The sequence below is a fragment of the Scardinius erythrophthalmus genome (assembly GCF_964197995.2).
Source record: "Scardinius erythrophthalmus genome assembly, chromosome: 9".
NCBI classification, from domain to species: Eukaryota; Metazoa; Chordata; class Actinopteri; order Cypriniformes; family Leuciscidae; genus Scardinius; species Scardinius erythrophthalmus.
The window spans coordinates 40,771,407-40,794,951 of record NC_138229.1 but is presented as its reverse complement, the minus strand read 5'-3'; the positions used below and the strand labels follow the sequence as shown (position 1 = coordinate 40,794,951).

General features: G+C 37.5%; 1 protein-coding gene across 2 annotated transcripts in view; it reads left to right on the top strand.

The window, feature by feature from the left end:
- Positions 1 to 1,851: 1,851 nt before the first annotated feature.
- The window catches only part of LOC308696636 (zinc finger protein 521), a 97,274-nt gene continuing 75,580 nt past the window's right edge, over positions 1,852 to 23,545 (top strand). The window contains exons 1-2 of one of the 2 annotated variants that reach the window (XM_081375515.1): positions 1,852 to 2,366; positions 22,638 to 22,790. In XM_081375515.1, the coding sequence (XP_081231641.1) occupies positions 2,327 to 2,366; positions 22,638 to 22,790 (193 nt within the window). In that variant the 5' untranslated portion in view covers positions 1,852 to 2,326. The remainder of the gene's footprint in view (positions 2,367 to 22,637; positions 22,791 to 23,545) is intronic. The other variant, XM_081375516.1, reaches the window with a different exon arrangement.

Here is a 23,545-nt window from a genome sequence, read left to right as displayed (position 1 = left end):
CTGGGCAGCTCAAATTAGAGCGGCAATGTTTTATTTTGAGAAGGATTATCCTCCGACCTGGGTCTCTATAGGGGCTCACTCTATCCCAATTCCTTTGAATTTATATTTGTATTCAACAGATACTAAAAAGTTATTCAACTGTACTAAAAACCCGTATAGTATAAATACTATAGCAGTTTTGGTTTGAGGCTCCATACTCACCTTTGGGAATTACCACATCTCTCACCCTTTTCACCAGTTTTTGGTAAGATTTGGAATTCTGCAAAAGCACTTTTTTTTTATATTTGCAATTACGTAGCTTCATTATATCACACTTAACTGTTTGAAAGGTAGAGGTCAGATTTCTGTGCTATATAAACAGTATGAAGCCAAATCTAAAGAATCATTTAATGATAGACTTCAAGCATGGCGATCTGACCTGCAGGCTGATATAACCGAGGAAGAGTGGTAAATAACATGCTTGAAAGCCCAAACTCAGACAGTGATTCTCCAGTTAAGTTAAATCACTTCAACCCAAATATTCCTGATGTATGTTTCAAGTGTAAACAAGAAAAGGGAACTTTATTCCACTGTAAGAATTTAGAAATTAGGAGATGCCGGACAGTCTGGTTGAAGAGTGACCAGACCCTGAGAGGACAAAGGACCTCTCTGGAAATGAACATTTGAACTCCTCCTCGTGCACTATTGAGACGAAAATCTCACCTCAGAGTCATCCTAATCTACATCTCTTTCTCTCATCCCCCTCTCCTTCTCCCCCAATGCGAAGATCACCAAGGAATCGCCCAGAGACTGTGTTACCCAAGAAAATATGGTTTAATGAGAATGATTAACGTGGAGTATTATACATATGTCTCAGGGTGACTGGTACAAATGTCTCATTTCCAAATAAGTAAAACAAAAGGTAATAAGGTTTTTAAGAGTTTAGGAATAACTGACAACCAAAGGTTCAAAAGGTTTCACCACTTCACGCTTGAACCCCTAAAAAAAGAATAATTTTTTTTTATAAAACAGCAAACAAGTTGGGAAAATGATTGAACAAATACAAAAAGCATATGCTAAGTATAAAACAACAGCATAACCTAAAAAGTGTTTATATGTTACTTAACCGGGAAGCTTGGAAAGCACAAGAAAACACATTCTAGGAATTTGTGTAAAACCAGCCAATCACATTAGATCTTATACTAAATAGAGAAAGTGCTTTCAAGTTTTGTGTAAAATAATAAATGTAAATGTAAATATAAAATATGCATCAGATGTTAGTAGGCAGTCAGTGGCATAACATCGTTTCAGTTTAATGTCTTTGCATGCTGAAAATTCCTAACACAAATTTGTTCCATAAAACTGTGTTTGGTAACCCAGTGGAGTAGTAGTAGTAGTAGTAGTAGTTTATTAATCCCAGTTGGGAAATTAACTGGGGATCAATAAACTACTACTACTCCATTGGGAGGAGGCACAACCCTTTCGATTTGAAATGTAATATTCAGCTGAAATATGTAAAATGGTTATGTATTTGAATGGCTATATCTGCATGTACATTTCTCACAGAGCCAGGTCTATTGAGTGTTGTCTACCAGAAGGGGGACCAATCCTCCTTCATAAGACGCGACAGAAGTCCAGGGCTCCGGATCCAGCGACTCCGGGATCCACACGCCAGATCTTGCCGACTTCCCGCGGATTTTAATCATGCCTCTCTGTCAGTGTTTGAGAGCAGCAGGCTGACAATGATTTCCTCCGTGATTACGCACAGGGCGCGTCCCCGCGGGGATGGGGCCCCCTCTGGAGCCGTCCTCATGGCTTTGGGGGCCTCGCTTCCATTTTCCATTATTATGTGGACTACCGGAGCGACAGCGCAGAGCGAGACCTCGCAGGTTGGTGATGAGGAGGGAGCTCGCATGTTCCTCTCTGACTCTCTCTCTCTCATTTTTTTTATTTAAAAAACCCCACAACAGACTCAGTTCTGATTCTCAGATGAAATGAGAAATTTGACAGCCTCAATTAGTCTTTAGTTCGTGCCATTGTGAGGAAATTAGTATTTCTTTTACTCGTTTTTCGCTTTATTAGTTTTTTTCCCCGACCATTTACAGCGCGTTTGAGGTCTGTCGTGCGCACTTATAACAGATTAAATAAAGCATGTGTAAGATATTAGAAGATGGATATGACATTTTAACTCTTCAGCTGTTTAAACAGATAGGCTACAACAGGAATTGACCAACAGCACTGTGATTTTTACCTCAGTGTGCAGTAATCTGGTGTTAGACTGATAGAGCTTTATGATCATATTGGAGATATAGATCTAGATGTGTGATCTTCGGCGGGTTTCTGTAGGATGTCGCGTCGCAAACAAGCCAAACCAAGAGCTCTGAAAGGTAAGTGAACCTCCTCCTGTATAACGGGCTTTCAGGAAAGGAAAATAGGGTGTCAAACAGCTTCCCACGGTATATGCATGTGCTATACAACACCGTTATTTCCACAGGCAGCGCGCGTGAACGCAAACGTTTCAATGCGCGAGATTTCATGAACAACTATAAAAGCCAAAGGTTTGCGTTATGAACTACTTCATGTATCTGAGTGGCTATTTACAAAGGTCAGAATGAATTGGCAACGGAAAGTAGAATGCCATTCTGCTCTGTGTTTTATGTCTGTGGGTTTCATTGCATATGTGTAAGTGATGACATATGATATGGATGTTAAATTGGCATGCAAGTTTGGAGTGACGCATCACGTGACTGGAGCTTACCATGAAAGTGGGCGATAACCAGTAGGATAAATATCACGACACATCGATTGACCATTACAACATGGACTTGATAATTACCCAGCCAGAGACTTTACCAATGATGATATTCTTTATATGTCGCAATGGATTTAATAACTTATGCTTGACAACAAAATCACACACAATGGGGTGAATTCATTTATTATTATTATTATTATTATTTTAATTATAATAATAGTTATGTCATATATTTCTCTGTTATTTCAGACAGGTATTCTGTTTTATTAAATTATTTTGACATTTTGAATGAGCACTATAAAGTAATGCTGTCTATGTTATAATTCCACAAAGGAGTCAGAAACAAACTTGCTGGTACGTTAGAACCACTTTATATCAAGTGTCTTTAACTTCTAGGGTAAGATGAGGTAACATGATAAGATAGTCTCTGGGAAATGGTGATCTAAGTTGAATATCAAAGTTTAGTGTCTATTTGAAGAGTTCAGATGTAAAAGCCTCTAAGTGCCATCTGAAATTTTCTTCTAGAATGATCATTTTTATAAAGCTTGTATATTAATTTCACTTAAATGACAATTAATAGGTCATTTGCATTGCCATTTAAGTGAAATTACTGAACTTAAATATACGAGCGTGATAAAAATGACCATTCTAGAAGAAAATTTCAGTTTTATTATTATTGTCAGAACTGCACAGAAGGCCCTGAGTTACTTGCTGTTTCTAGTGTTATTGTATTAAATTGTAAACTTATTGTAATTCATGGGGTTATTATTGAATAATTCCATGAGTTAGCCTAGATGCACATTTCATCTTCGCTATTCATTAAAATCTATAGGCTCATCGAGTGAAATGAATCAATTTGAAATAACAGTGATGCTATTATGACATATCTCTTTAATTCACATATGGGCAATTAAACATGTATATATTCACATCCTTGTAAACAAGTCACAGAATAAATTCACCTTTTAAGATGAATCTCTTTGACCTGGATTCTGCTTTGTCTGTCATCGGTTAGGTTCAGCTTTTCAACGCAATTGACAAAAAACAAATTTAAATAGAATTTAATTATTTAAATAGTCAATTTAATAGTAAATGCACATTATTCGTAATGGGGGATTCTTCCCTCATCTTACCCCGCTCACAGTTAATGATAATTGGTTAGAGTTTATTTTAAGCGTCAGTATTACAGTGTATTTATACATTTAAGGACTGAGTAATAATGTTTAACTACATGTACTTAGGGTTAGGATTAGGGTTTGGTTTAGGTATAGTTGCATGTAATTTTGTATACTTTATAGTTATTTCTACAGTAACTACATGTAACGTGTACCAATGGCACTGTAAAATAAAGTGTTGCGTAATAATTTTATACAAATCTTGTTTACATCTTTTTATGCTGTAAATGCATCTACTTCTGTAACTAACCACAGCTGTAATTCATTTCTGTAATGCCATCTATAATTACAGTACGATATTATCAATACTGCTACCCCTTAACTCTACTCATACCATTAAACCTGTCCTAACCTGACCCCAATCCTCCTCAATAACAGCACAAGTGTTTTCAACACTATAAGTTCACACTGTACTCTATATTTTTACGGAACTAGTTAAAGACACCTAATATTAAGTGGGGCCTTGTTTATTGGTACAATACAGCTGTAATTGCATGCTGTTTTTTTAATAGTACAATGTAAAAACATGTATGTACATAATAAGTGCATTGTATCAAATGATTAATTTAAATGTTAGTACATACTAGTAGTTCAAGACACATAATATAAAGTGATGAATTCTTATGAATATCAGGTACTTGAATTTAGTTGATTTTTTGATTTTCCTTTTTGCAACTATACACACACACATTTGACATTTAGCATTTTTATCCAAAACAACTTTGCATTTTCAATATCTACATTTTATCAATACATTCATTCCTTGGTAATTTCACGCAGTGTGTTGGTGTTGCTAGTGCCATGCTCTGCTGTTTGAGCTGTAAGAAACACTTATTCCGACTTCTTACTTACACTGTTCACACTGTAAACGCTCTGGCACTGGATGAGTGAAGTGTGTGTGTGTGTGTGATGGAGGAGAATATGTAGAGGTGATGGAGGTCAGTGGGCACTGAGTGTGAAATCTTCTGTCATGGAGACTGAAGGTGGATTAAATACAATACGAGTTGTGTGTTTGATCTTGGGGGGAGAGAATTCATACATACATTTTTTTTTTTGTTTTTTTTTTTTTTGCAAAAGGCCATTTTAATATATAATGTGCTGGACAAGGGTGACAGCGTTATTACTTAAGGGAATAAATGTCCACAGGCCAAAGACATACATCATCCGCTCGTATGCAAACACTTTCTCCTCTCATGCTGACATTTACTCAGAGCTGCCCATCTGCATTACACACACACACACACACACACACACACACACACACACACACACACACACACACACAACACATGCCCACACACACACACACACACACACACACACTCACGCATGCTCACGTACGCTCACACACACACACGCTCACACACGCTTGCTCACACACGCACACACCCTCACACGCACACACACTCACACTCAACTCGCTTACTCACATGCACACACACACACACACACACACACACACACACACACACACACACACACACACACACACACACACACACACACACACACACACACACACACTGTCTTCCGCTGTGTTTTGCAGTATTCTCTGTGTCTGTGAGACAGGGCTCCTGATGGCCATAAACGAGAGTGCCTTTATTTCTGTACATTAGTTGGATGCTTGTTCAGGAGCATTTTATATAAAATACCAGCTCTACTATTTTTCACAAATCATGCAAATATTTTGACTGTATTCGATTACTGATCTGTAGCTTTCTGGCTGATAAATGGACATCATTTGTAATCTTTTCAGAAATCTCTGAACATCTTAAGTGTTCGGCTGTTGTACATGGCCATGTCTTACTAATAAATTATGTTGTGCATGCATTGTGTACACAAGGGATAATCCGCGGCTAAGTGTGTATTACACGGTTTTAGAAAGAACCACCTGACGCAAAGTGCATTAAAGTCGTGTAATGCACAGCTAGCCATGGATTATCCTGTTTATACCATGATTACTGGCCAACACTGACAAGTTAAAGCTGACATTGATGTTTGCAGTGCAAAATGTGACTTTTATATTGACAGTTATTTTTGTCAGCTTTGACTCATGAGATCTAACAATCTGTACCCTTTAAATCTGGCACAGAGACAAGTATAGTGCGCTAAGATTACTTTTATTTGAGTTATAAAGTTTATTTAAATCATTTATCGAGAGAGAGAGCGAGGTGCATGTGTGAATTACCTGCGTCTGTGCAGCGTCTCTTGTTTGTGTGATATGCAATAAACAACCAAGAGCTGAGTCAATGTGCGTCTTTATTTTCCATACTCCATCATGAACTGCCCGCGAACCGGGACCAACGCCACAACAGGATACACACCATATATGACATTTCACCGTAACATCTCTCTCTACTAACATTGAAGCTGTGAGTTTAATTTCTTCAAAAACAGCCGTTACACCTCGTTGCTGAGAAATATAATCTAGGAATTCAGTAGCTAAGATAATTAATAATAATATGTTTTTGTGTATGCACTGCACAATTTCCCATCTCTGTGTGCGAGTGTGTGTGTGTGTGTGTGTGTGTGTGTGTGTGTGCGCTTCAATAAAAGCAGCACATTAATATAGAACAGTGATTAAACTGACTAGAACTCAACGTACCCCTTCCAGCCAACCAGAATCGAGGCATTTTATTTATTTGCAATGTCTAACTTACATACTTCAATTTTGAATTGTGTGTACATTTCTTTGCCATTTGCCATTGGAAAATACAACAGCCAATGGTATTGAAGGCATTCCAGTTGACAAACATAGCGAATGTTCATAGATGTAGTTTTACTGTTAGTGGTCCGTGATGAAGTGCTCATTAACTTTTGATGTCACATAAAAATATGATGATTATCATTATCATTAGGAAGCATAACAAGTCATTAAACAGTGGTATCACTGTCCTTGTTGTGTCTTAAGAGTAATGACTTTCTGCTTAACTTCAATGGTCATTTGCAGTGTAAAATAAAATGGAAAATATGATCACATTTTACTTCGTAACTTTAAACGATGATGGTCTCGCTTTATAGCTGTGTTGTGCTTTTGTGCCCCTCCTCACACATTTATAAATCTGAAAAATGTATACTATGAGATTAAGATATTGATGTATTTTTTCTTCCTTCAGTGAAAATAAATCACACACATTTATGGATCATATATATTTTAAAAGGGTTTCCGCGGGGTCTTAAAAAGTCTTAAAAAATCTAAAATTCTGAACTTTAAATTTAAGGCCTTAAAAAGTCTTAAAAATGGCCAGATTTTCATCCTAGGTCTTAAATTTCATTTAGTTTACCCTCGTTCATTTCCAGAAACGCTGGCGCAGAAAGTTATTACAAAGTAGCAAAAAAGTATGGAGTTGTAGCCTACAAAGCGGAGCTCTAGATCAGGGGGTCTCCAACACGTCGCTCGCGTGCTCCAGTCGCGTGGCTTGATATGAGCTAGCTCGCCAGAGGCCGTTCACATATCGCGTCTTTTGCGCGCTCAAGTTTGTTCAAATGTAGGCGCGCGGCAAGCACGCTCATAATTGAAGCGACGCAATTGAAGACGCAACGAGATGAAAAATATCTAAACTTTTCAGAATGCCGCAAACGCACCGCAGGTCATGTGACAGGAACCAACCAATCACCCCTTTCCATAACAACATTGAAAGCTCAGTCAACATGAAGGATGGGGGTGCACCCAAACACTACTAATAAATATAAGCTAATGTGTAAATGTCAGTAATTTATCTTTTTTGACTCATTCTTTTTATAAAAAATTATTTAAAGGCTGAAATATGAGGTTTATCTTTGTATAAAACCTTTTTTGTCAAAACTTTATTTGAACTTGTACATGTTTGTAGACTTTTAAAATCTGGCCATCATTTTTAATGGTATTTTAATGTTTACGTAAACAAAAAGTGCATATTGATGCTAATCAATTTGTTATTTACTGTTTTTCGACATAAAACTTGTTGAATTGACTTCATTCTGTAGTATTAGTACTTTTTGAACAGGATTCTGTGATAACGTGATAATTTTGGTCACTTTAAACATCTCATCAACTATGATCAACTAAAATCAACAATAATTGTGTTTTTACAGTATAATATGCAAAAATACAATTTTCTATTAAAAAAATATCTACCTCTCCCTCTCTCTCACACACACACATCAGATAATCCTAGATAGATAGAAAGAAAGATAGATAGATACTCTAATGATACCGAGGTAACTATCTATCTAACTTGGATAATGTGTCGTGTAGGTCTTAAATTTCAATCTTTATGGTCTTAAAATGTCTTAAAAAGGTCTTAAATTTGACTTACTGAAACCTGCAGAAACCCTGTTTAAGAACAGTACTTTGTCAAGAAGACTCTTTTAATTTCTTGCAAATGCGCATTTTATTTCCCACAGTCTTATAGAAGTACGTTGTAAGTATAAAGTAAAACGTTTTTATAGAAGCAGTTGGGTAAGTGTTTTTTGGGTCAGTATCTCCTAATATATTCAGAAATACAGTAAAAATGCAATTCACACACACAATGACTTGAATACATCACAAATCAAAAATATCTGTCCTAAAATCATAACAAAATAACTATTTAAAGAAAATTCTTGTCAAGAAAACATAAGAAATTTGGTGTAATCATTTATTATTATTTCTTAGATAAAACATTTTAACAACGACTGCTTCACTGCTTATTGATATTTGAAAAAAAGTTTTGTTCACAAGTCAATCTCTGAAAAATGTAAAGAATTCTTAAAATACTTTCCCTAATGCATTTGTGGTAGAACGTAAGAATGCCAAACTACTATAGAATAATTATTGCACAATATCTTTTCCACTATAAAGGCTACCTGAAGTACGTCTAAAAGTGCAATACAAACAATGACCACGTTTACACAGCAGCAAAATACTGTGGTCTTGTATGTGAGTCCTTAATACAGTGACGTTCACACACAGTTCAGATATTTACAGGAGTGAACCGCATTCTATAACCAAACACACGTACATTTTCAGGAGGTTTCATGAGGTTTCGGATGAAGTCGCAGCTCGATTTGACTCTTGTCGTGTCAAAAGTGATACGACTCCTCTCACTTTGGTCACTGTCGCTATGGTTACTAGTAAGAGAACACATGCTTGACTCATGTTGCACATTCATACAGACAGTATTCGAGACGCTACTGTAATTTTGCTGTTTGAACAGGACATTTCGAGACTCACACCTGGTAGTAAATGTTGTAAATCCCAAAAACTGACCGTAGCCAATATGTCTATAAGTAGAGATCATTATTTAAAAAATGCATTCTAGTACAAATGAACAATTACTTATGGTTTTACACTGCATTTTTGTTCAATATCCCAAGGCTTACTTGGGAATTATGTAGCTTAAAAAAGCCTTCAGGTGTTAGTCGTGAAGAGTCAGTGTGAGAACATAAAAGCCTCATTACACGTCTAGAAGTAATGATAAACTGCATTTTATAATACAGTTTGTGCTGCTGGGTTTACATGTAGGGCTGGGCGATATGGCCAAAAGAAAATATCACAAATTTTTTTTTATATCAGTCGATATCGATAATTATCACAATAAAAGTCAAATCTTTATTTCTTTCAAGTTTCAAGTCTAAACACTTGCCAAACTGGTGAACATTTCACAAATCTGAGGGAGAACATTCAAACATTTGTCATTTTCCTTAACAAAATAAATATCTTTATTGGACAATTAATTTCTTAGTTTCTGCATGTGCTAATTTTTATTTGGTAAAATGTAATATTCTGACTGTTTGAGTTTTATTAAACTTAACCATTGGTCATCCAGTATCATGCATTTAGATCATGATAACCTCACTATCATGGCAAAATGTAACTTTATGGTTTCTATGGTATTTGTATGAAAAACAGTAGCCTAAATACATTATTAAATACTGTAATTATATTCCATCAGTCCTTTAATACATCGTCTACATTAATAATATAATACAATTCAATATGTATATCCCACATTTCATGGTGCAGTTAATATAGGCAAACATTACAGTAAATCCATGGTAAATGATGGGAATTTGTAGACGAAAAAGCCTTCTGACTGTATCGTTGCGCACAATGTTTCTGCTGTTTGTCAGCGCTGTTTCATCTGCCTTTAAACTGGTTTAAATCACTGAGACATTTGTGTAAAGGCATCGGCTCCGTTTATATACTGTCTATGATCGGCTCTCGTGAGCTCGCGCAGCGCCGCTTTTTGGACTTTGAGCTGAAACGGTCCGTGTGGCGCGCGGTTCAAATGAGTTTTGTTCCTCTTTTGGCGCATAAACATTATCAAACTTTTATCGAACTCTTGATATCGTTTTATCGAGAAAAATTATATCGCGATAATTATCGTTATCGTTTTATCGCCCAACCCTATTTACATGGGTCAGGTCTAGAAGGTTTTGTCACAGTCTAGGCAGAAAGGAGTAATTCGTCACTTTCTTACATGGATAAAACGGTGTTCACATTTAGGTGAAATTAAGGGCACACTATGTAACTGACAGAGGTTCACTATGTATGGCAGAGGTTAGTTGTAGAATGAGTGAGAAAGGTTGACATGGAGCCGCTAAATCTCCAACCTCCGGAGAATCACTCGTTTAAAACAAACGCCGAACAGAGGAAAGTCTGCTGGAGAAAAGAGAATGAGACAGAGCTATTAAAGAATAAAGTAGAAGTTCTACTAGCCAGTAAAGGGCCGGTAACTTAAAAATATAGTAGCCAAATTGTCCGGTGAGTGAAAAAGTTAATTTCAATCCCTGACCGTGTCTATTAATTGGTAAAGTTACAGTAATTCAAGCTTGTCAGCTTGAGATCCTTTCCATCTAAGCTGGTAATATCTGTTAAAGGGTTAGTTCACCCAAAAATGAAAATTATGTCATTAATGACTCACCCTCATGTCGTTCCAAGCCCGTAAGATCTCCGTTCATCTTCGGAACACAGTTTAAGATATTTTAGATTTTGTTCGAGAGCTTTCTGTTCCTCCATTGAAAGTCAATGGACGGCATACTGTTCACGTCCAGAAAGGCAATACAGACATCATCAAAGTAGTCCATGTGACATCAGTGGCTTAATCTTAAGTTTATCAAGCGATGAGAATACTTTTTGTGCGCAAAAAGTAAACAAAAATATGACTTTATGCCACTATTCATTTCCTTCTCTCAGTGCCTCGAGTGAGTTCGCGTAGTGTAGCGCGTCTGTGTTGTACGTCACACGCATCACACATGACCAGCGTCGGCCAATAGTGAGCCTATGTGTGACGTACAACACAGACGATTATACGGCTGACATTCGGACCCTGAAGTAAGTCACGTCGTGACCTTCCAGGTCGTGGATTTGGGTTGCTGGGCGCCAGCATGTCCCGAACAACAACTCAGTCAATCTCCAATAATGCAGTTGTTCCTTAACCTGTAACCAAGAAGACTAACACACACACACCGACACACAGCTTTTCCAAGGTTGGATTTGGCCAGGCTCTAACTATAAACAGGAGAGTCCTGTCAAAACATCATGATAATGCATTCTTTCTCTCAAGGAGAGCTACACTTCAGTCTGACGGGAAAGGAAGGCTTTAACAAAGAAATGGTCCCTTAAACTATAGACTTCAATGACCCTTATATGTTTTAACACGTGAAGACCTTTCTCAAACACAAAACAAGTCCCTATTTCATTTCTGGAAGCCTAAATAAGCAAGCACTGTTACTGCATTCATACATTAAATACAGACATTAGAGAATACATGAAAATAACATTTCAGTAATCACACTGGTAACTTCTATAACAAAGTAAAATCTCCAGAGAAGTCATTCGATATTTAGAAGGAAACATATTGATTAATAACTTGATTATAATCACTCATTACATTATACATTGAAGCAGCAGTGGATTCCAGAATCCTCCCCCTTCAAGAGCGTCTCCAAAACACATGATCGTGTACAGTAGAGTCTGCAAAGAGTCACACGACGAGAGACGGCGTTAAACTACCTCAAGTCTGAAAGCACATAACATTACAATAATAATGAACAAACAACTTAAAGAGCAGTGACCTCGAAACGTGGACATAGAAATGTATAAATCTGAGTCACAAACCGCTCTCAGTATAACGCCACGGGTTTCCATCTCTTCCTGATTACAGTAGTTATGTCGTGAAAGCAGCGTAAGCTGGTTGTTTTGGGTGAGGAGGAACTGTAAGAGGCGGCTGCTGTTTCGTTTGCGGTACTCTGTGACTAACGTCTGTCTAATTCACAGCATGAAACACGCTCATGATGTGTGATATCTGCGTGGAGGTATGGAAACACATATCGACAGGCAGGTAGGCATCGTATCGTTGCTTTTGTATGCAATGACTGGATGAACATTTTATGGTCCTACGCCTTCCACAGACAAATATATATATATATATATATATATATATATATATATATATATATATATATATATATATATATATATATATATATATATATATATATATATATATACACACACATATAAATACTTTTAAGGTGATGATACACAGGGCAACTTTTTGAGCAATGTTGCTGGGCAATCTTGCCAAGCGATTGTTGCTTGGCCACTTTCCCATTGAAAATGGGCAATACATTTCTATCTGGATAATTTAGATTGGTCATGGGCCCTGTGTCTCATCTGGTTGCCCGTTGATGGCAACATTGCCCAGCAACATTGCTCAAAAAGTTGCCCTGTGTATCATCACCTTTAGACCACTTAACTTAGTGATTGCTCTCAGGGTGTGAAGAGACTTTGAACCAGCATAACAAAACAATTACTGGAACAAATCACCTACCCTGCCTTTAATACTTAAAGATCAGGGATGCAAAGGTAGTTTGAAATAAGACTGAGCTAAAGAGCATGAATATAATTCCATCAGCTCTCCTGTCTGTCGGTCTGAAATACACTGCCAGACTCTTCAGTATAACTCCACTGGCGACTCAATGAAATTATATTTTTGCATTTAGATGATCTTGGTTTTGGATCATTTGGCTGATGCATCTTTGTGCTTGACCAGAAAGCCTTCCTTTTGCTTCTATTGTGTGTAATGGAGGACTTTTTGTTCTGCACTGTCAGTCAGTGCCAGCGAGCAGCGGGGAGGTCCCGTCAGGCGTCCCGTTCCTCTGTGCCAGGGAATGAAAGTGCAGATAGTGGAGGTATAATGGAGACCGCAGGGGTAGAGCTGAAGTCTCCTTGCAGAAAGCTTCATTTCTCATGAAGCAGGTGGGAGTCTTTGTTCTCCTCCTGCTCATAAAATCCATTTAGTTCTGTACACCTGGCATACAGAAGGAACATTTTCTGTTTAATGGGTAGAGAATGAGGCTGTAATGAAGTGGCAGTCACATTTTGCAGCACAAACTGTGTGGATGGAAGACTTTGGTACCTGTAAAAAGCACTTTATTGGCATTTAAAGACGTTGTTTTTGGTCTTTTAGTGTAGGTTACATATTCGCTGGAAAGTTGCCATTTGTACAAGGAGTTGTTTTTAGAAATCATATCAAACAAACATACTGTAACCATCATAGACATTGGGGAAGCACCAGAGGGGGTTGCGTCCTCATCAATATTAATGGTCAACAAATATGGATTTTTTCTGCTTTCTGTTATGGGCTTTAAAGGACATCAGCTAATAGTCAAATTCTCGTTCTCTGTGACAGAAGAGCACCAGAGCCATAGGCAGACTGCTATTTTAAACGGTAATGCTTTATTCTGTTCTTTAAGCATTGAAAACTCTGTATTTGTAAAATATATGTGGTGAGGGATTTACATACAGATGGAGGTTTGATATAAAGTAGAAAAGTAGAATAAAAGAGAAGTTTAAAACATCTAAATCAGCTGATATAAAAGTAAGTGGCGTGTTTAACTGTCGGAGAACTTCCGTAACACTTTAAAGCAATATGAACTACATGGTTCCATTTAAGGCAAAATAGTCAGTAAACTAATTGCTGGTTAAAATAATTGTGCTGTTTTAAATGCTAATAGTGCAGATAACACACACTCCATTGTTGCTGTATGATTGTTTAAGGTCTAGAAACGTGACATTTTTATAACATTTCTCTCACAAAGCTGTCCAATTCTAGGTCATGGGTGTCCAAACTAGGTCCTGCTGGGCCGCTGTCCTGCATAGTTTAGTCCTGCAGAGTCTGGTCTACAATTATGGCATCTTTTTATGGCAGCAAACAATAAATGTTCCAATGTCGCATTAGGGTTTTCCCCTTTTCAGGCTTCAACAAACTCCAAACAGAGGAGAGTCTGCTGGAAAAAAGGGAAATGTGACAGAGCCCGTAATAAAACAAGAATCAACATCGGCTTGGCTTTTTTGGAGATGGCGAGAACAAAGATTTGAAATATGTATGAGTGTATAGTGTATAAGTGGTTATATCTCTTAAGCCTATTAGTGAATGTTCAAGTGTAGCTTCTTGAGTGTGGAGTAAACTAATTTATTCCTCAAAGATCTCTCTTTATCCCAGTTTGCATATTATTTATCTTAAACAGAATGCAAGATGAGAGTGAATGTGTTCCATATTGTCATATCTACCAAATTCCAGTAGTCTGTACCAATTACAGTGAAATTTCATAATATCTATTCCAATACCACAGCAAAAATGTATTTGCTGTTAAACACACTCCATTTAACTTTAACTATAAATAATTAATAATTAAATTAATAGTTATAAAGAGCCTTTTAACATTTTTCAATTAAATACACTTTGCTTCAAAAAAAGACCAGTAAATCAGAAAATGAAGAAAACAAAAAACTAATTGGAAGCAATAGACAAAAAAGCACTGTAATGTTCAAAGTACATTCACTTTAGATCTAAATTAGATAGATTAAAGCTACAAGAACAGTGTGTCATGTTGTGTTTCAGGCAGGAGGATGAAGACAGACAGATCAAGTTCAGTACACTCAAAGTTTCATCTTAATAATAACCTAGGTAGGCAAACAGGCGATAGCAAACACAACTTAACATAGCAGTGATCGGACAGGGAATGAAGGCAAGTGCACAACTTTAAGTTACAAACTCAAACGAGATGATTAATAGAACACAGCTGGTACAAATGAACTAATAATGGTGAGCATGGTAACGAAGGAGTGGCGGGAAAATTGAACAAAGGAAAACGTGACTAATGAAAACAAACTGAACATAATAGTGACACAGTGAGTGTTTTTTTCCCCTTTCTTATTAGTTCTGTTTAAATATTTTTAACAACTTAATTGACATTTACACTTCAAGAGTTTTTTGAAGCGTGTATCCGCGTGTTTTTTTCCCTTTTCAGTTGAAAATGCGAGAATGAAGCTAGCAGCAACAGTTGTTAAATGTTAGCCTGACTACGTACTTCCGCTCAATTTCAGTTCGCTTCTGTACTCTGTAGTCTGAGATAGCGACCATTTTCCCCATTTTCCTCCGGCCTGAAAACAGCCGGCCAATCAACGAACAGAGGGCGGGCTGAGAGCCGTGACGTAGACGCTGATTGTACCGTGGATGCGTAGATTTACTTCACATAATCTGCAAGTCGTTCACAGCCATGTTCACTCCGGTATTTCGCTCGATGGTTTTGTTTTCGCATCATACATGTGTTTACAGTGAAAGTTAAATGCGGCTGAGCATGCGCATAGCACACGCCATAACTAAACGTTATGTGATTGGCTTACGGGTAACCAATAATTTTAAACTTCAGACAAGTTCCCCCCCGCGAGAAAGAAAACACTTTTCAATTATACCATGCCAGACTCTGTCTACGAAGCAAAGCGAAGTAGCAGAGTTTGGTATTACCAGGCTAGTTAAATGTATCAGCATTTTACTGAATTTTAATGCAATGAATTGATCTAGCACATAAAGTTTAGATATAAGAATCCAGCACTTTTAGAAACGTCTCCCAGAGATCATCACTTTTCAAATATCCATTATGAGGACACATCATGGCTTAATGTGTCCCTGCTCTTATTTTTTTTATTCAATTATTCTTTGTATATGTGTGCTATGAAAGCCAACCCAGATGGATAATGTATTTGTGAATCTGATTTGCACATGGTGGTGCAGCAGAGATCTTTGTGCTGGCATATGGATGTGAGGTGTGGTGCTTGAGTAGATGAATGCCTCCTGTCATGATGGTGGCGTTCAGCGGCGCTGAGCAGTATTCAGGTCATGACTGAGTCCAGAGGATCTGCTGCTTCATTTGTCTCATGTAAAGGTCAGCTCTCATGTGTGTTTATTTTAAAGCTCATATGGATGATGGTACCTGGAGCCTGTCAACCGTTAGCGAGCCATGTAGTGCTGGTGTGCAGACATAAATACAGTACAACGGACGATGAAGGTGTCTGATATTCCAAACTGATATTTCATGTTTTAGAGTTGTTTCTTTCAAACATTCACTCTCATCTGAGAGATTTTAGAAAACCGTTCTGACCTTACGTTCACATGCCCCTTGCAGAAAATGCATGCTAATAATTTTAACGAAATAAGAGGGATCATAAAAATGTCATGCTATTTTGTTTAGTACTGTCCTGAATAAGCTGTTTCACAGATGTTTACATACTGTGTTGTCCACAAGACAAAAAAATAACTGAATTTACACAAATCAACAAATGTTGCAAAAGTTTACACCCCCTAGCTCTTAATGCATTGTGTTGCCATTATGATCCCTGTAATTTTGTTAAAATTATAAAGGTAAGGCAATAAAGGAGAAATTTACAGAAATAACTAACTAACTAACTAACTTTGGGCTTAAAGCTATTAGAATTGTAGATTAATAATATTTTTGGTTTATGAAACGCTATGCAGTTTCAGAAAAAAATTGAATCAAAGTTTCCCTACATGACATGCTTTTTAATGTGTCGTCCTCGCTGGAGATTTGTATACACAGTATGTATGTCAGTACAGTTTAACATGGATAGTGCGCACGTACTTTAAAGTCACCATGAAATCAAACTGGACAATTCCATTCTTTATGAAATATTGCAGTGTTTATTCTAAAAGATTTATCCACGCACAAATATTTTGTTAAATTCATGTTCCTGGTAATCATGAATCAGAATAACTTCCCCTCCCTCTTGCAGCATCTCTTCTCTTCTCTGATGATGAGGGCAGGACAACCTGTCAATCACATGAGATCAGCCAATAGCAAACCACAACCATCCAATCAATTCCTCATGTCAAAATCAAGCCCCGCCCTACAATTTACTCAGATATACATCACAAAAGACTATCACAACTTTCGTTTCATGCTGACTTTAAAAACAGTTATGTTATTATTGCTGTCCTGATGTGTGAAACTTTCTGTAATGCCATGTTTTCCCTCACATTTACTACCAAAGCGAAGGAAATGTTATCAAAGTGAAGAAACCAACAGAAACAAATCACGGAGGGAGACGGCAGCATCATTAACTGGCTCTACACAGTATTGTGTGTCTTCATAAATGAACAAAACAGATAAATTATGGATAGAAAAGTAAAGTATGCCATTCTTCTCACAAAAAGTGTTCATTAATGTTCAGTTGCTGTGCAATATCGTAATCCATGACCTGATTCTGCTCCATCAGGTCGCATGCTTTAATTTATACGTGGCAGTCGAGCAATGGACGTTGTTCATGTCATCTGTGGAAACTTATATATAAAAAAAAAATAGTGTGAAAAGTAATTTCCTCTAGTAATCCTAGCATTGGAAGAACAAGTCCTCCGGTGCTGCACCAGCTGCCATTGAGCTGACTGAGGAAAAATGTAAAGCGTACATGGAGTCTGGTGATAATGTGCAATAAGCAACAGTATATGTGTGAACTGTCTCTAAAGTAACGCTGCTGTATGTTGAGCTGCTGGGATCAGTGTCTTCAGCCGTCTCATTACAACCATTTCTCTCGCTGTCTCTCTATCTTACTCTTATAAAACTGTATTTTTTTACTGCTCTGGCCCTTGCTATTCTTTGGATGAGAATATGAGTCGAGGAGTGCATTAGACTGAGTGTGTGTGTGTGTGTGTGTGTGTGTTAGAGAGAAAGAAGATTGATATACAGAATGATCTTGTGCTGCTGGATGAATTAGAGAAAGGAGGGAAAAGAGAAATCACTTCAATTCATGGCCTTTGCTGTATTGATAAAGCTGCATGCACTTTTCAAGATCTGTCTGTTCACAAATAGGCTATTTCTTAGGAATATATATTTGCATTTTATATTTTCTTGGAAAGATGGGCCCCTTGTTTATCAGACTGTATGACCGGTGAATAAATGGCATTACCAGTGACAGTCAACGGTTTCTCCTATGGTCAGGACAGTGTCAGGTGAGACAGTGCTGTGCTTTAGAAACAATGAAGGTTTCAGAGTGAGACTTTATGGCATGCTATACAAGGAGAACCAAGGAGATTGTTTAAATACTTTATGATGTTTTCCTGAGCTGTTCAGTAATGCTCTCTTTCTACAGTGCTTTGTGTGGCGGCTCGTGTGTATTCCAGGAGAGCGGTCAAATCCTCAAGCGCTGGGTTATTGATCTGTCTCACTGCAGTGCACATCCATGGCAGCATCTCCGGAGAATTCACTCGCACAACGATTGTTAATGTTCAATCTCAAAATAACAGCTATAGGTGCAGCTCATCTCTCAGTGAGTTCATTCACGGATCGCTTCTCCTCGAAATGAACTGTTATGTAGTGTAAACTTCCTTAGTCTGATGATGCAACGTGATTATATATGTATTTTACATAAAATATGGTTCTACCACATGCACATTTACTTGCATATACTTGCACACTAAAACGTACAATATTGATGTATGACACAATCTAAAATGTCAATCGTTTACATGTGAAAACTTTACAGATGCAGAAATGTTTACAAATCACTGATGGGACTAATCGGTTGACTTCTGGTTTCAAAGTAGCCTAGAAATCTAGACGCACCCTAGCGGCAGCAAAATGTATTTTGCAGCCAGGGCAGTCTAGCAACTCTCCATTGACTTTCGAGCTGCAAAAACCTAAATTGGGTCAGGCCAATCACGTCGTGTGTAGAGTAGGCGGGGCGGGCTTAACATGACGACAGAGTTGCGATGGTTCCCTGCCACTTGAAAACAAAGAATGACGGCGGCTGCTGGTGAACATCTTTCGAATCGGCTTTGTCCGCGACTCTGGAGGACTTGGAGTTAGGTTTTTCTTTGAGAAAAGAGCAAAGAACGGCACTGAAGTCATTCTTAAAAAAAGGAAGATGTGTTCGTAGTTTTGCCGCCCAGATATGGCAAAAGTTGAATCTATCAACTAGCTCCGCTGTTGGGAAAACGCTCTGGTTGGTTGAAGCGCTGTCCTATTGCGTGCAGAGGGAATCTGAAAGACAGCCGTTTATCCCGCCCCTCGGATAACACAGTCTCACCCCCAAACGTCACATACTGACGCGTCTTGACCAAACGGCAATATACGACGAAAAGGGTACCCCTAAAACGTCCGTATGTGACTATTCGGGTTATGGGTAGGTTTAGGTATGCGTTAGGGTACCGCTAAGAGGCGCTGCTGGTGCGCTTATGTCTTCGTCTCATATGGACGTTTTAGGGGTACCCTTTTCGTCGTATATTGCCGTTTGGTCAAGACGTGTCAGTATGTGACGTTTTGGGGTGAGACCGGGCTGCCTCGGATTGAGCACTGCCAATGGTGAGTTGCCAGACCCAACATCTTGATGTAGGTCTGGCTTGCCATTCTATAGTTTCAAAGCATTACATAATTTGAAAACCCTTTAAAATCTTAAAATTAATTGAATTTCTGTAATCATTATTTATCATGTATTTTGTTAGTTTTCTGAAAGCTGTAACTAAAAAAAACAAGCATAAAATACACCTCAAACGCAGCATAAAATGACAATAAAAGTAATCCATTTTATTGTGCTGTAATCCAATTTTTTTTTTGCAGAATCCAAATGATTGCTTTATGTAAGTAACAAATCCAAATACCGGTCTTTATTTACTAATTGTAACCATCAAATCTCACACTAATTATTATTTTATTTTTTAACTATATATGCATATAAATTAACCAGTTTGCAAAGAAAACCTGATGAGATGTCTGCAGAAATACTTGTCTTTCCTCTTTCTGGATGTTGGTTTAGAGTAAGTAACAGCTGTCATATGAGGAAATAAATGCAAAATTAAACACCATCTCTCAAGAAGTCTATGAAATCACACCACATGTTACTTCTTTGTTCTTAGTTGTGCTTTGACACAATGATCCATTAGATCATGCCACATATTTGGAGAATAGACTCTGATTTTATCAGGTCTGGTGGAGAATGCGTCACATCTGGGAACCAATAGTAGAAAAAAAAAACATTGAATCTAATAAAGATCAGGGCTTAAAAAACAAAACAAAACCATTGCTTCTTTCTGAGCTGAATCAGTATTTTACTTTTACCATTATGAAAACTTTTTCTAAATGATTTTTGCCTATACTTCACTTAAATATAACTTTATAATAAGAGCTTGTGACTAAACCTCGTGATTCCAGCGGATCCTCAAACTGTCAGAATAAACATTTTGTACCGTCTTTGCTTCTTTGCAGTGCAAGGATATAGAAAGAACTGGTTGTTTGAATAAATACAGTGTTGTCTTTACTCAAAAAACACAATGTTTGTAATGGCTAATGTTTTATGTGTTTGAGGAGCAGAGAAGAGATTCTAGCCGAGAAGAGATTGCCGTCTAGTCATAGCCAATACATCCTGCACTTCATCTTTCATAAGTTATAAGATTATATGCTTTTGGCCAAATGTATTAAAAGACAGGAAAAACTGAGCACCCACATAGCTACCGTTAATGACTGATAAAACACGAATCTCCAACATTCACTGGTAAAAAACCTCTTAACTCATGTTGAGCTTGATTTTGGTAAATTGTTAAAAAAAAATGATACATGCGAACCTTACATAAAGCCACAGTACTAACTTTGACCACATGGTGTTTAATTATTTTAAAAATACAGGGTTTTTATTTTTTTCAATTTCCTCAGTAGTAGCGGTTTTTCACTAACCTCCAATTTTCACTGGTTTCAAAACACACACACCACGCTGGATATTATCTGCAATTTTCCCTTGAATGTAAAAAGCTTTAACAGTTGGTCACATATCCTCGGGAAAAAATCCTGAGATCCAAAAGCTAATGCAGTGACTTTGACAACTGAGTGCGGGCATTTCACGCTGGATGTGTCAACGTCACATTTGCAGAGGCCGTACTATTTGAATTACTTATTGATTGACTGCCAAATGAAAATATTAAACAGAATGATAAAACATCGTTATTAAACGTTTAATCGTTTAATAATTCAGTTCAAAATGATTAAACGTGATTTAGTTTTTGTTTATGTTCCTGTTAAAACTTTATAATCTCCTTTGTGCTAGTGCATACATATAGCCTACAAGGGAAAAATAACCAACAACCAAATGTTGAATTAAACGTAAACACAGCTTTTCCGCATATATCCTGGCGATTGTAATCATAGAATATACTTACCGCTTTTCACTCAATTTCTGCAAATCAGTTTTTGTGAATGAATGACTGTCTCTCGTCTCCCGTTGCTCTAGTCTTCATCAACACGCGCTTGCACCTCCTGTTGGTGAGGATGACTTACAGCAGGTGGAGATTATGAATTGCATTTCCAGGATGTGCAATGTTGAATTTTCTGTCGAACCCCTGAATTTGTGCAAGTGAATTAATGGACTGAAAATTTTAAATTATAAGTTGTATTTTTAAATAGACTGAATTTTTTGGAAGTGAAGTCTGGAAGGCGAATAATGATTATTGAATTTTTAATAATGAAAGTGTGTGTGTGAAATGTTTTGAATTGAAATATTCACAGCTTAAATATACAACTATGTTGAATTTCAGCCCCTAAAAATGCAAGCACTGATAATACAATGCATTTAAATACATGCAAGCAAGCTTTTTTTGTTACTTTCAAATACATTTTCCTTCCATATCAAAACTAGTAAGTTCGACCTGCTGTGAGTGACCAGGCAAATCTGTTTGGCAGCCATTTACTGGCTGACGCTAGACTGTGCAAATTTGTGTTCCTAAGATTCCCACATGCCAGGCAATTTTTCTAAAATGAGCAGTTATCTGAGGACAAAATGGAGCCCATAAGTTCATCTGAGAACAGTCAGTGGTTTCTCCATTATAGACAAAGCTTTGAGGTACTTGAAATAGGTACGTACATTGAAGTTCCTTGAGTGCAATAAGTAATCACAGAATAATGTCGAGGAACAGGGATATTCGCATCAGGGTCCTGATCACTCTTGTTTATTTTGCAGCTGATAGTACATTATGTCTTAAGTAATCTATATGGTGTATTCAATAGGGGACCATGTCCTGCAGAGTTTATTTCCAACCATGCTCTTAGAGCTTAAATCTAATGGCAGCCAATCAAACACCAGCTTTGTGAACACCTCTTCCTCAATGCATTACGTCCATTTAACAAGAATGCATTGTTGTTTTCAAAGGCCAATCCATGACAATTTGTCTGCCACAGTGTTTCTGGTAGATAAAATTACCTTCAATTGCCTGGCGGCAAGTGTTAATTTCCCACCCTGGTCCTACTGAAAAAGAAATCAATGTTGTTGTTTTTTTGATAATAAAAAGTAATGCAAATTATCAATACAATTACTGCTTGAGCAAAAAGATCTCTATTATCTCTATCTTCTGGAATAATGTGAGAACAGATCTTAAGCTAGGGGTCACCACTGATGACCATCTTTGGTGTGCTTGACCTCTCAGATCCAGACGCTGTTGCTGAGATTGAGTCGAAGGATGAAGGAGATCTGAGGAGCCAGATCTGTCCCGAGGAGGAGGAAGAGGAGGAGGAAGAGCAGGTGTTTGAGCCCCTGAGCACACTCACGCCACACAAGACTCATCAGTGCCACCTCACAGGTAAAGAGGGACCACAGGACATCTTTAAATTAGACACACACCATCACTTTAGGCTCTTTACAATGCTAATAATAATGATAAGAGAGAGGGATAACAGACAAAAATGTATGCAGCTGCACAAAAGTACAAAATAATTGCACAAGCTCCTTCAGAAGTGAACTGCATTGTGAACCACACTCAGATCACCTCTAGCTTGCTTTAAAATGGTCAGAATGTCTTTGAAACATTGACTTCGCTAGCTAATAGTGTTGTGCGTAGCTAAACATACAAATATCTTTCTGTTTTATAATTTGAATGCTGATTCATTGAGAAATACCTTGACATTTGAGCATTGAGCCCATGTGTAGGCATTAGTTGTAGATCCGTTCAAAAAAGAAACAGGAAAGTGCACATGATTGAGTTAAACACTATGTTGTGGATGACACTCAGGACTGACTCGTGTCTGCCATGTTCAGATGCAGCCGATGTTGCTTCACTATTACTGCTTTTTCTCTAGGTTGGAGATTAGGTTTCTATAAGTCAGTACTTCTACATAATTGATTTGGCTGTATTTGATCAGCGACTTCAGAGCGGCCCCTCATTAAAAATCCCTGTGTCTCTGACAAATACATCTTAATTGTCCAATACTTGAGATGGTGGTTTAAATGAGTTCCCTGTGGAGGCCAAAGAGAAGAATGTAGTAGTCATTTGGGAACGTTGCGTATCTGAAAACCAGTTTAGACGTAACTCAGTGTGAACGATTAAATACGTTTTTG